Below are 13909 nucleotides of genomic sequence, written 5' to 3' on the forward strand. Positions count from 1 at the left end.
GGATACCAACAGCAAGACTGCCACTGCCTGTGTGTGTGTGTGTGTGTGTGTGGGGGGGGGGGGGGGGGGGGGGGGGGGTCTCTCAAAATAACACATACACACATTATCAACTTTTTACTGCAACTTTTTGACAAGTTCCACCTTTGTCCCGTACAGAACAATGTTGAAGAGATTATCTGGGATGGGGGATTTCGTGTACACCTGTGTGTAGAACTGCAAGGAAAGTGTTGGGGGAGAGAGAGAGAGAGAGAGAGAGAGAGGTTAGTCATTTGAAGACGGTGCCTGGGCTCTCATTAATGTCCAAGGACTTGTTCTTGGCAGCATTTCCATAAACCGGGTTCATTTTTAATCATTGTAAACAAAAGACGTGATAAGTGTTGAAAACACCTCTTTATTATAATGTTTCTATCGGGACCTTGAGATCTTCTTCGGATAATCCAAAATTTGGATAATTGATATTCGGATAATCGAGGTTCCTCTGTACTTCTAATGCACAAATAATGGCCAAATCCGAAGACATAGATATTAACAATAGGATATAAAGTTTTATTACATGATTTTCACAACATAATGTTCAACCAAAACTTCAATTCTCAGTAAGGGAGGGAAATTGATATAGAGTAAAGCCACGATTGGCACTCCATAATCATCAATGAGATGCAGTAGTCTTAAGTGGAAACAAACGAGTCCGAAACAAAACTTTCATAATTTTCTGAAAACGATGTTAATGGTTTGTGATATTTTGGATCTACCTTTATACTTTCAGTTCTAAATAATTTTAAACTAAATTCTATAAAGTTCATTAATTCCTCGACTCAATGAGCAAATGTTAAAATCTGAGGTGATTTTCCACAATGTTATCAATAAACATTGAGCAGACACCTGCTGAGGCCAGGATTTACAGTGCTGCTGCTTTTACTGCCTTTTGTCAAATCTTTGATTAGTTCAATGAGGTGAAGGGGGTGAAATTGATCTTTGGCAGTAGCATGAAATTATGGGGGATTTGAGAGCATGTTTATACTGGTGTAAAATTGTAAAGTCATCTTCCTCCATATTAAACTGATTTGAATTTAAATAAGATTGGCTGTCATGTAAACATAAAATGCGACGAGTTAGAAATTGACAGTAGAGCAATCAAGTCTGTAAGAAGAATGGGTGGGTTAATATTTCATTAGTATTACTTTTTTTTACAAAATTTGCATTTCATAATCATTGATGGTTCCTTAAAACCCTTGAAAGAAATCATCTTAAATTTCCAAAGTGCAAATTGAATTCAAAACACTCCTGATCTCGAGCTCCAGGGAATAAAGCACAAACATTCAATCACCAACAAGCAAATGTGCCTTCAAACTGGAGCACAAAGGGGCAAACTTTCTGTAAGCTACCGTGAATCAGCGCTGAGTCAGAGTCTCTCTCTCTTCTCACACACACACACACACTGCCCTGCCTGTGCAGACCCTCGTGACTGGTGAGGCGGTATTCACAGGGACTTACTAACATTACACTGCCATGCCTGAGCAGACTCTCGCAACCGGTGAGGCAGTATCCACAGGGATGTACTAATACTACCCTGCTCGTGCAGAACCGCATAACCGGCGAGGCGGTATCCACAGGGACTTACTAATACTGCCCTGCTCGTGCAGACCCTTGTGACCAGTGAGGCGGTATCCACAAGGACTTACTAATACCACGTGGAATTTTATATCAGACAATTTCTACTTTCTATTCCTACTTTTCTCACTGCATAGTTTACTTGACTAATCCTATGAGTCTCCTCAAATTTCAATTTATTATTAACTCTTTGATTCTTTGGATCAGAGAGACTTTTCAGCAGCTTTTCTGCATCCCTGAGGACCTCCCTCACTTAACAGAATTTAATCTAAATTATCAAGAAGATACTTATCTCTTTTTGTGGGTGGCCAGCCCTTATTCTGTGAGGCCTGGGAGGGTCCACGATGGACCAGGAAACATCCTCAGGCTGCTGCCTCCTTTGTATAGGTCTCTTTCTGACCCTGCTCGCAGCGCCAATTCTGTTGTGGTTGATAGCACCATTTAGGAATGACCAGGAGATACAGAGAATTCCTCAAAATGATAAGCCTTTATTTGCGAACAAAAGTTGTGGCCAAGAGAGAAGTCAACCCTAAAAGCCTACAAACAGTGAGAGTACTCTAATGTTTATGCTGTTCTAAAAGCCATGCCCTATCCCCGTTACATTAGCATAACTAATTGCACTAAGCCTACCTTATTATTCCCTTAACCAATCAGAATCTGCCACAATTGTCTTCTGGGTTCCTGCAGACCATCACATTGTGCCATGGTCGTCTTTCTTCACCTTTTGTCACCTGACAGGCTGCAGTCATGCAAGGCTGACTCAAGCACGCAACCCAAACCTTACACTTATGCAACATCCCAACATGTATTACTTTGTGGTTATATATTCATATTTACCATTCGTGCAGTGCCTAACTGAGATTGGAAGGAGCACTGTCATTCAACGATTCCATTTTTATGTAATACAGGAATAAGGTCTTTAAAGTTGTTCAAACAATTAATTAGATCATGATGGATATTTGGCAAACTACAAGAAACAAATTTTAGAGCCAATTGAACAGGTTAACGATTAGAGCCATATTGTATATGTCCCGGATTAATATTCATAGTTTTAATGAACAAAAGCAGTGAATTATAGAGCAGTGTCTGATCAAATTCTATAACTGTATGGATTACAAATATGCTTTGCATACACTTGTGAGAAAGCAGATGGTGTATTTATGTCAGAATTGGTTGCACCGAGGGGAGGATGCTCTCTTCTTTCCCACCTTGGTCTCAGGGGTCACCACATGCAGTGACTCAAAAAAGTAGGCGTTGGCACTTGTCCCAAACCCCTCATTTAAAATAGAGATCAAAGGCCCAGAGGCAATGGGTGAGACCTTCAGGCTCCCAGGCCCTTGCCAAGGGCAAATGTGTTACTAAGCGATGATTTCACTACAGCAATTAAACAAAAACTTGCTCTAAGAAAGAGGACAGACGCACCTCAATCACAGCACCGAGGGCAGAAAGAAATCAATCCCACTGAGTTGCTGTACACAAATGATGTAGTAAGTGTGAAACTTATAAACTAATGTGTGTTACTGTAAGTGCATAGGATAACTATACAGAATTAAACTCTTCCTTCTGACATAAGCAGCAGAAAAGAATAAATGAAGGGAGAGCAAACATAATGCTCAGATTAAACTAGAACTGTACTGATAGAATGGTTTCTTTACTGTTTAACATTTTCACACCCACAGGAGGTTTTACCAACAACATACTAATGCAAAGAATGGTAGCCAGTATTCCACCCAGACTGTGCCCCAAGAACCAAATTCAATTGCACGACCTTTATTCCTACTTTCCCCTGTTGGTTTGATGGAAAAGGTCAAAGCTTTTCTTCATGGACAGGGACATTGAGTTATTTTCTCAAAACATTCCCTCAACTTTCTGATGTAATGACAGAGAGGTTCAAATGACATTATATAGGGTCACAGGAGGGAAGAAGATAACAGGCCAAGGATGGAATATTGCAGATTATACAATGCTGGAATAAGCTATATTTTATGGAATTTGAAAATCGTGAAGAGTTTATAAGACCTTTTCAGATGGATTAAGTGTTTTGAGTAGAATGCACAATAGCACGGAGCCCATGAAAGATGTATTTTATAATAAGGAAGGGTTGTCTATGGTACGGCACTCATACAGACAGTATAAGCAAAAGATTTTTGGTATCAAAGGGGTCATGGTATTTCCCTCTGTGACAATGATGTGACCTTTCATTACTTAGGCCCAAGTCCCAGTTGTACTTCCATTTGCTCCTTCAGTTTGTATTTTTGAATCTGTAAGAACACAAAAACAAACAAACTCAAGCAATGTATTTTCAAGATAGAAAATGGTCAATTGAAACTAACAAGTTTCTCACTTTCCAAGGATCAATCACGCCCAGCCACCTTCTCTGTACAATCCCCAATCATTTTGTACCCAAAACCAAAATCATCTCACAACTTTCTACCCATTTCCCTCAATCTCACTTTAGCTTCATACCATCATAGCTCTCAAATTATTGTGAGAGAATCAAACAATGTGTTGAGTATTGAGCAGTGGGTCTCTCAGAGTGGGACAATGAGTTAGGTATTGACCACTTGGTCTCTCAGAGTGACACAATGGGTTGTATTTTGAGCACTGAGTCTCTTGGAGTGGGACAGTGGGTTGGGTTTCCAGCACTGGGTCTCTGAATGGGACAATGTGCTGGATTTTGAGCACTGGGTGAGATGCCGGAAGACTGGAGGTTGGCAAATGTGGTGCCACTGTCTAAGAAGGGCGGTAAAGACAAGCCAGGGAACAATAGACCGGTAAGCTTGACCTCGGTGGTGGGCAAGTTGTTGGAGGGAATCCTAAGGGACAGGATGTACATGTATTTGGAAAGGCAACATGGCTTTGTGGTGGAAAATCATGTCTCACAAACTTGATTGAGTTTTTTGAAGAAGTAACAAAGAAGATTGATGAGGGCAGAGTCCATTTGATCTATATGGACTTCAGTAAGGCGTTCAACAAAGTTCCCCATGGGAGACTGATTAGCAAGGTTAGATCTCTTGGAAAACAGGGAGAACTAGGCATTTGGATACAGAACTGGCTCAAAGGTAGAAGACTGAGGGTGATGGTGGAGGGTTGTTTTTCAGACTGGAGGCCTGTGACCAGTGGAGTGCCACAAGGATCGGTGCTGGGTCCTCTACTTTTTGACATTTACATAAATGATTTGGATCGAGCATAAGAGGTACAGTTAGTACATTTGCAGATGACACCAAAATTGGAGGTGTAGTGGACAGCAAAGAGGGTTACCTCAGATTACAACAGGATCTGGACCAGATGGGCCAATGGGCTGAGAAGTGGCAGATGGAGTTTAATTCAAATAAATGCGAGGTGCTGCATTTTGGGAAAGCAAATCTTAGCAGGACTTATACACTTAATGGTAAGGTCCTAGGGAGTGTTGCTGAACAAAGAGACTTTGGAGTGCAGGTTCATAGTTCCTTGAAAGTGGAGTCACAGGTAGATAGGATAGTGAAGAAGGCATTTGGTATGCTTTCCTTTATTGGTCAGAGTATTGAGTACAGGAGTTGGGAGGTCATGTTGCGGCTGTACAGGACATTGGTTAGGCCACTGTTGGAATATTGCGTGCAATTCTGGTCTCCTTCCTATCGGAAAGATGTTGTGAAACTTGAAAGGGTTCAGAAAAGATTTACAAGGATGTTGCCAGGGTTGCAGGATTTGAGCTACAGGGAGAGGCTGAATAGGCTGGGGCTGTTTTCCCTGGAGTATTGGAGGCTGAGGGGTGACCTTATAGAGGTTTACAAAATTATGAAGGGCATGAATAGACAAAGTCTTTTCCCTGGGGTCAGGGAGTCCAGAACTAGAGGGCATAGGTTTAGGGTGAGAGGGGAAAGATATAAAAGAGACCTAAGGGTCAACTTTTTCACGCAGAGGGTGGTGTGTGTATGGAATGAGCTGCCAGAGGATGTGGTGGAGGCTAGTACAATTGCAACATTTAAGAGGCAATTGGATGGGTATATGAATAGAAAGGGTTTGGAGGGTTATGGGCCGGGTGCTGGCAGGGGGGGTGTAGATTGAGTTGGAATATCTGGTCGGCATGCTCGGGATGGACCGAAGGGTCTGTTTCCATGCTGTACATCTCTATGACTCTATGAGTGGGATAGTGGTTTGGATTTTCAGTCCTGGGTCTGTCAGAATGGGATAATGGGTTGAGTTTTCAATGCTGGGGCTCCCAGAGTGGGACAATGTTGGTTTGTAGAACTGGGTTTCTTTGAGTGGGACAGTGGGTTGGGTGTTCAGCACTGGATCTCTCGGAATGGGACAATGGGTTGGGTTTAGAGCACTGGGTCTCACGGAGTGGGACAATGGGTTGGGTTTTCAGCATTGGGTCTCTCAGAATGGGACAATGGGTTGGGTTTAGGGCACTGGGTCTCACGGAGTGGGACAATGGGTTGGGTTTTCAGCATTGGGTCTCTCAGAATGGGACAATGGGTTGGGTGTAGAGCACTGGGTCTCTCGGAGTGGGACGATATGTTGGGCTTTGATTGCTAGGTCTCTGAATGGGAAAATGTGTTGGGTTTTGAGCCCAGGTCTCTTGGAGTGGGACAGTGGATTGGGTTTTGAGCACTGCATACAACAAGGTTTCTTTTTTAAAATGTGAATTCTTGCTGAGGAGGTGGTTTGGTCTACAACAAAGGGAACCAGTGATCACTAGGTTGTATGTTGAAACCAATTATAAGACCCACCTTGGTAAAGATCAGTAAATTCAGTCGTGTTTATCAAACTTGGACCAGTTCAGTTACTCACAATCTGAGCTTTTATAAATATCCTTCTGTTCTACTCTGCTTCTAAGAAAGGTCCAAATGCAAATTTGATGTATGAGGTTCTAAAGCTATGTCCTGGGCTGATTTCCCATTCCTATCCTTGAGGAGTGCCTTCTCTTGTGGTCTCAGCAGTTTGAAGCATGCAATCAACCCCCTTAAAATACAAAGTAAGGAAGTGTACTCACACCGCTTAGACTCAGTACCCCACTGAATATGAACTCAGGTTTCAGTGACCATTGTCCAGTGTCCACCCAGAAGGCAATGCAGACCCTTCACCCTCTACTTCTTGGACGAGAATACTATCTCTGAGCCAAAAGCTCACTCAATAATAAATGTAATACCCATCAGTTCCACCCATTAGCACATCATGGAATCCAATTACAGCATTAGATTTGGAACCTCATTGTTTGTAGGCATTGGAGCACATGTGAATGTTCTCTACGTCCAGATGGTGTTGCAGAAATATTTTTACTTTACTTTTTCAGCTTTCAGAAATGAATATGTCTTTCCAGGTTTACTGCTACTGTACATACCTTCCCACTGGGAGTCCGAGGGAAATCATTGACAAACACCATGTACCGTGGGATCTTGAAATGGGAGATCTGTCAGGAACACAGAAATTGGATAGTTTCAAAATGCTGCTTCATTTTTTTCTCTCCCATATCCCTCGAATCGAAATGATGGAGTGATGGTGGACTACGAAGAAAACCTGCCTGTCTTGCTCAGCTTATTTTATTCATTCCCATCCCAGGGCACTAAGTTCCATCGTATTCACCCCTGTCTCGGCATTCAGTACAATCAGTGTCACCAACATGTGGCCACAATCCCTCAACACCAAGTCCCTGTTCTACCTTTGCTGGGTCAACACAGACCGTTTGGAGTAGCAACATGACCACTTAATGGTTTGCAACCCCATCTTAAAATATCAAATGTGATCTCAAGCCATGTTGAACTTTTCTGAAGTGGTGACTTCTAATATTACCATGATCCAGCTATTTTTAAAATTTAAAAGATCACATGATAAATTTCCCTGCGACATATATCCACCTACTATCTTACTGATTGGGAACATCATTGAGGGAATCTTGAATTCAGAACAATCTTGTTTCCCTACATTCTAATTTCAATGGCCAAATACAATTGGTAGAAGTTAACGTTCCTGACCTGGGTAACGCCTACCAATTGCAGAATGATGGGAAACTTGCAAACCTTCTGTTGAGAAGACTTGACTGTATTCATATAGAAACATAAAAGATAAGAGCAGGAGTTGGCCATTCAACTCCTCAAGCCTGCAGTGCCATTCAGATGGCTGATCATTGAGTTCCATATATAATGCCACCTTTTCCCCATTTTTCTTGATTCCTTTAGCCACAAGAACTACATCCAACCCTTTCCTGAAACATATAATGTTTTGGCCTCAACTAACTTCTGTGCCAGTGAATTCCACAGGCCCGCCATTCTCTGATTGACTGGCATCTTTTGTGGGTGTGATTTCCATTGCTGGCATCACAAATTGTCGAAAATAACCTGAAGTGGTGGCTGCTGGGACTTTACTCGGAATCATCACTGGAACCTTGGCTTCAATTATTTGAGAATGTGTTTGGAGTCACAGCCAATGGGGATCACAGGAGTGGGAGAGGGGGTTACATTCAATACTGACTTCCCTGTCACCCTAGCCCCTTTGGTACCTTAGTAGGCAGCCTGCTAACCTCACAGTTTTCTGGGCATCTTGTGGGAACCACAGGAAAGCAATGTGACTCCCATTTGTGCCATTAGCAAGTCTAAATGACATCCGGCCATCGGAGGACAGGTTTCCTCATCAAAGCCTCTTCTTGCCTCTGACTCAATCAGAAGAAAGATTCCCCTCTGTAAGGACATTTCTCAGCAAAATTGGATGAATAAATTTTCAGGACCTTGACCTACAATGCTTACCTCTCTGACTAACGTCATGTATTCTAATGACTCTGTATATCCTTTGTGAAGAGGACTGTCTACAAAAGCATGTACCTGTCCTTTACAGTACGTTTTAATCTCCTCAGCTGTACATTCCATTCCGTCGTTCACTTTCACACAGGCACAGAGCTCTTCACCCATCTTGTAATCATACACTCCTACCACCTGCCAACAGAAAATAGAGTTAACTCCCATCAAAGACATAACCACACCCCCTACCCACCATCTTCATCCTGTCATAGACTTACCACTGAGCTAGAAGAATTCTTCAAATGTAAAGAGATTTTCTTTTAGCTATATATCATAACCTCTACAATAAACAGGGAGGTTGTGAACTTAGATTTAGGGAATTAACCTGAGTGGTTGGAAAGAGAATCAGTGGAAAATACTTTAGTGGTAACAATCATAACTCAGTTCAATTTAAAGAAGATATGAAAAAAGATAAATATCAAAACATTTAAAATGTTTAATTTGAAGAAAGGCCAATTTAACTAACCAGAGGTATTACTGAACAAAAATGGACTTGAAACAGCTATTTGAAGGTGATCAGTGTCAGAGGATTCGAAGGCATTCAGAACAGTTTGTTCCTACTGGGAGAATGAGTCTGATCACAAACATAGACTACATGTAAATGTCAAAGAGCTTGGAGTAGGATAAGGCAAAAAGAAAGCATATGTTGAAAAATGTGGTACTGGAAAAACACAGCAGGCCAGGCAGCATCCGAGAAGCAGGAGAATAGGAGAGCTTCTTCAAGGTAGGCATCCTTGCAAGAAGATTCGCAGTAGGTACGTTTTGGGCATAAGCCCTTCTTCAGGAATCCTGCAGATGCTGGAGTACCAGAGTTGAAAAATGTGGTGCTGCAGATACAACACAGGTCACTATACACTCTATGTAACATAGTCCAGTTCTCCAGAGAGCTATTTTTACAGCATACTAAACCCAAGTAATTTGATAAGTGAAAATTTTAAGAATTTAAAAGGTTAATCTTTTTCTAAAATGTAGTTAGGATTTCGATTCAGATTTTAACATAACAATAACAAATGACACGAACATGCAACAGAGTTGTTGCTTGTAATTCATGCACTATTTGGGAATTTCTGTTAAAATATACTGCAGAGGGTAGAGAGTAAGCCAAAAGTTATGGCACAGGTTGGTCACAACAATAAAAAGAGAACATGTGCTGAGTTTCTTTGATCAGACTTTCAGGAGGTAAGGATGCGGTTTAAAAAGTAAGCCTTCAAACCCTGAGGAAAAGTCCAGTTAAAAACAATACTTGGAAATGAACGTACTGGTCACACTGGACCTTCATTTTGAGGCAGAGAAGACAAGATGGGTGGCTATTTGTCATTCATCAATTGTACTGGCTTTTCCTTCACCACATACAAAACGGAGTAGAAAAAGAAAATAGGAAAGATCAACCCATGGCTTGAAGCATGATGTAGGAGGGAAGGTTTCAGTTTCTGGGACCAGTTCTGAGGCAAGAGCCAACTATCTAAAGTGATAGAATCATAGAGATGTCAAGGGAAACAGACTCTTCAGTCCAACTCGTCCATGCCGACCAGCTATTCCAACCGACTCCAGTCTCATTTACCAACACATGGCCCATATCCCTCTAAACCTTTCCTATTCATATACCTATCCAGATGCCTTTTAAATGCTGCAATTGTACCAGCCTCCACCACTTCCTCTGGCAGCTCATTCCATACATGCACCACCCTCTGCATGAAAAAGTTGCCCCTTAGGTCCCTTTTAAATTTTTCTCCTCTCACCCTAAACCTATGCCCTCTAGTTCTGGACTCCCCCACCCCAGGGAAAAGACCTTATCTATTTATCTTATTGATGCCCCTCATGATTTTAGAAACCTCTATAAAGTCACTCCTCAGCTTTCAATGCTCCAGGGAAAACAGCCCCAGCCTATTCAGCCTCTCCCTATAGCTCAAATCCTCCAACCCTGGCAACATACTTGTAAATCTTTTCTGAACCCCTTCAAGTTTCACAACAGCCTTCCGATATGAGGGAGACCAGAATCACATGCAATATTCCATAAGTGGCTTAACTAATGCCCTGTACAGCTGCAACATGACCTCCCAACTCCTTTTAACCTAGTCCTCTCGGTATAGATTTAGTATTTCATCAACTTTTTAAATCATCAATTGTTCCTATTAATGGCATTTTCATGATCTATGTATCTTGCCCCATCACCACTTCCACACCCCAAATTATTTGCTTCTCCACTGTTTCTAGTCTTTCACCATTTATTAAATATGCCTTTTCTCTACTTATGGTTCAATCTAGGCAGGCTACAGTGTTGCCTTTCTTTGAATAATTGGAAAATTTGGAAATGTGAACTTTCAAAATAATTTGTTTAAGTCAATGATGAAGATAAATAGCTGAGATCTTTGTGGAATTCTAACAGTCACAAGCTGCCTATGAGAGTACCTCTCATTCTCCCTATCACCTCTCCTGACAGTTAGGCAATGTTCTGATCAGGTTAATAGTTAACTTTCAATTCTGCAAGCTTCAACTTTAGTTAATAGCCTTTATGAGGAGTCTTATTCATTGCCTTCTAGAAGTCTAAATGAATGACATCAATTGACATTCCCTTCAGTTATCTCTTCAGAAAATGACCTACCTTTTACCAACCCACTCGAGCTGGTTCCAGCAAGTATATTGTGCCTCCACTAGTATAAACTGTAGTTTAAATCACTTACCTGGACTTCATGTATTTTTGGATGTGTGTACAGAAATGCTTCCACTTCTACTGGATAAATGTTCTCTCCTCCACGGATAACTATATCTTTACATCGGCCAACAATCCGACAGTAACCATATGCATCAAGTTCGGCAATATCACTGAAAGTGCAGGACCAAGTAATTAACACTGCATTTCTGCAAATTTTACATGAAATCATCAGCAGTCAAAACTAGAGTTTAATTGCTAGTTCTCTGTGGAGCAATGAAATACAGGAAAGCAGAGGCTATTGGCCTTCTCTTGGTAAAGGTATGTCTCAGTCACATGGAATATGATGTCTCAGCTTTGCATCTCGGTCAGGCTTCAGTTAAGGTTCTCAGCCACGCGAGTGACTTCAGTACCCCAAAGGCACATCCCAATAGAAATATTCAGTGTAGAAGAGACCCTTTGGCCTACTGAGTCTGCACCAATGCACGAGAAGCACATGACCTTTAACCTAATCCCATTTGCCAGCACTTGGCCCATGGCATTGGATGTTATGATGTGCCCAGTGCTCATCCAGGTACTTTCAAAAACATGTGAGGCAACTCGCCTCTACCACCCTCTCAGGCAGTACATTCCAGAATGGCATCACCCTCTGGCTGAAAAGATTTTTCCTCACATTCCCCCTAAACTTCCTGTCCCTCACCTTGAACACGTCCCCTCGTGGCTGACCCTTTAACTAAGGAGAGCAGCTGCTCTTTATCCACTCTGTTCATACCCCTCAAAATCTTGTACACCTTAATCAAATCGCCCCATCCATCTCATCTGCTCCAAGAAAAACAATCCAAGCCTATTCAACCTTTCCTTATCTCTTAAAGTTTCTATCCCAATCAGCATTCTGGTGAAACTCCTCTGCATCTCCTCCAATGCCATCACATCCTTCCTGTAATGTGGTGATGAGAACCACACATAATATTCTAACTGTGGTCTCACCAGAGTTCTATACAACTCCAACATGACTTCCCTGTTTTTGTAATCTATGCCTCGAATGATGTAGGAGCTGTCCCATTTGCCCTTTTCACCACTTTACTAATATGAGATCGATGTCTTCATTAAGGAAGGAGGGCAGAGGGAAATGGCAATAACAAAATGAATGGATAACCAAAGATCAACAAATATTTGGCACCAAGTTACAGACTGGACTCTAAATGTGAGGCTTGAATAATGTCATAAATGTCAGTGTTTCAATCACTGGAACTCACAATAATGTTGAGTAAGTACATGCTAAAGTTCACTTTATTAAAAAGAAAAAGACTGCGCACGGATTTGCTCACTGTTCCCCATCCCATAGTTGCAAACACATGTGTAAAAATGTAGGTTCTCACTTAGTCTGTAGCTTGATCGACTCAGTAATGTTGCATGTTGACTGATGTTTTATTTGGTCATCCAATTCCCTATAAACATACCATAAGCCAGGGAAAGTTGACTCACCCAGTTTTGTACCAGCCCTCTGGGGTGATACATTCCCTTGTCTTTTCTGGTTCATCCCAGTATCCCAACATAACAGTGTATCCCCGGATCCACAGTTCCCCTGCTGTGTTCAAGGGAAGAAGTTCCTCACTTTGAAGATGCACAACCTTGGCCTGTAACACACATTAAAATGCCATGAGATAGGGCCAGAGGAGCAGTATGTTGCAGTCATGCTCAAATGAATCACTCTGTTTGCCCATGTTCTAAATGCAAAACATTTACTTCAAAGACAGTATTGGCTAATTCTTGAGGTGCCAAACCTCCAGGATTTAGATAGGACACTTCAGAAATTGAGGACTAATCTCACCGACACAGCTGTGAACAATTTAAGAAGAAAATCAAAAAGATATTTGAAAAAAGACATTTATTTTCTTTTCTTTTTTGGAATACTTTTGGCTTAGTAGCTACTAAAAAAATAGAATTTGGAACAAATGTGTTTGATTGGGACAGTTTGCTTTCTTGTTGGCCTGGGAAGGCAGAATCTGTGGAGTTTGCGTTATGATCCTATATCAGTTCTCCAAGTTTTGTTACAGTCCTAGAGGAGATCCCAAAATTTGTTCCAATAAGATTAAAGATTTTTTTTGTGGTCTTTAATCTTATTACCTATCACACTCTCACATCAAGAATAAACAAAAGGTAAATATGAAGTAGCAGGCAAACTTAGCCTGTACATATCAGAAAACTGCTTATCAAATAGTTGGCACAAACAAAACAATCAAAACCAACTTTGACTACTCACTCAGACATCAGTCAATACTAAGTGCAAGAAAAATCACTGATGCTTCTGTCTTCCTCGTGAAGGATTTCAGCTCCCTCCACTGAGGACATAACTTCTGATTTCCCTCCAAAATTTCTACAACTAAGACTCAATGGCTGTTCAACTCCCAGTTTCTCAATCTCTTCCACTGAATTCACAGGGCTGTTGGCAGAAAGTGAGGACTGCAGATACTGGAGATCAGAGTTCAGAGTGTGGTCCTGATGAATGGCTTATGCCCGAAACATTGATTTGTCTGGTCCTCAGATGCTACCTGCTATGTCTTTCCAGTACTACACTCTTGGCTCACATGGACGTTGTTTAACATTTAAACATTGGTAAATCCAGCTGCTTTGAGCATATCACTCTGAAATGGTTTGGATCTCCAGCTGACAGTAATGTTTACTCCACCTAAATTTCTTAACCAAAAAGGCATAATGGATAATGTGACATGCAATCATAATCTAATCCAGATTTCTTTCAAATCTAATTCAGGATCCAGTCTTCTTTGACCTTCTTTTCAAGCTGAACTGACACACTATGTACAGTGTCCTTCTGTGATGGGCAGGTAAAATTTCAGCATCTAAACACAAA

At 41.4% G+C, this 13909-nt stretch overlaps 1 protein-coding gene across 2 annotated transcripts in view; it reads right to left on the minus strand.

The window, feature by feature from the left end:
• Positions 1 to 519: 519 nt before the first annotated feature.
• acsf2 (acyl-CoA synthetase family member 2) overlaps positions 520 to 13909 on the minus strand; it is a 175970-nt gene continuing 162580 nt past the window's right edge. For both annotated transcript variants that reach the window (XM_060844207.1, XM_060844208.1), the window contains exons 12-16: positions 12523 to 12674; positions 11069 to 11210; positions 8412 to 8522; positions 6938 to 7006; positions 520 to 3872 (exon numbers count right to left, since the gene is read on the minus strand). In XM_060844207.1, the coding sequence (XP_060700190.1) occupies positions 3813 to 3872; positions 6938 to 7006; positions 8412 to 8522; positions 11069 to 11210; positions 12523 to 12674 (534 nt within the window). In that variant the 3' untranslated portion in view covers positions 520 to 3812. The remainder of the gene's footprint in view (positions 3873 to 6937; positions 7007 to 8411; positions 8523 to 11068; positions 11211 to 12522; positions 12675 to 13909) is intronic.

This window comes from Hemiscyllium ocellatum, chromosome 25, assembly GCF_020745735.1.
Source record: "Hemiscyllium ocellatum isolate sHemOce1 chromosome 25, sHemOce1.pat.X.cur, whole genome shotgun sequence".
Classification (NCBI taxonomy): Eukaryota; Metazoa; Chordata; class Chondrichthyes; order Orectolobiformes; family Hemiscylliidae; genus Hemiscyllium; species Hemiscyllium ocellatum.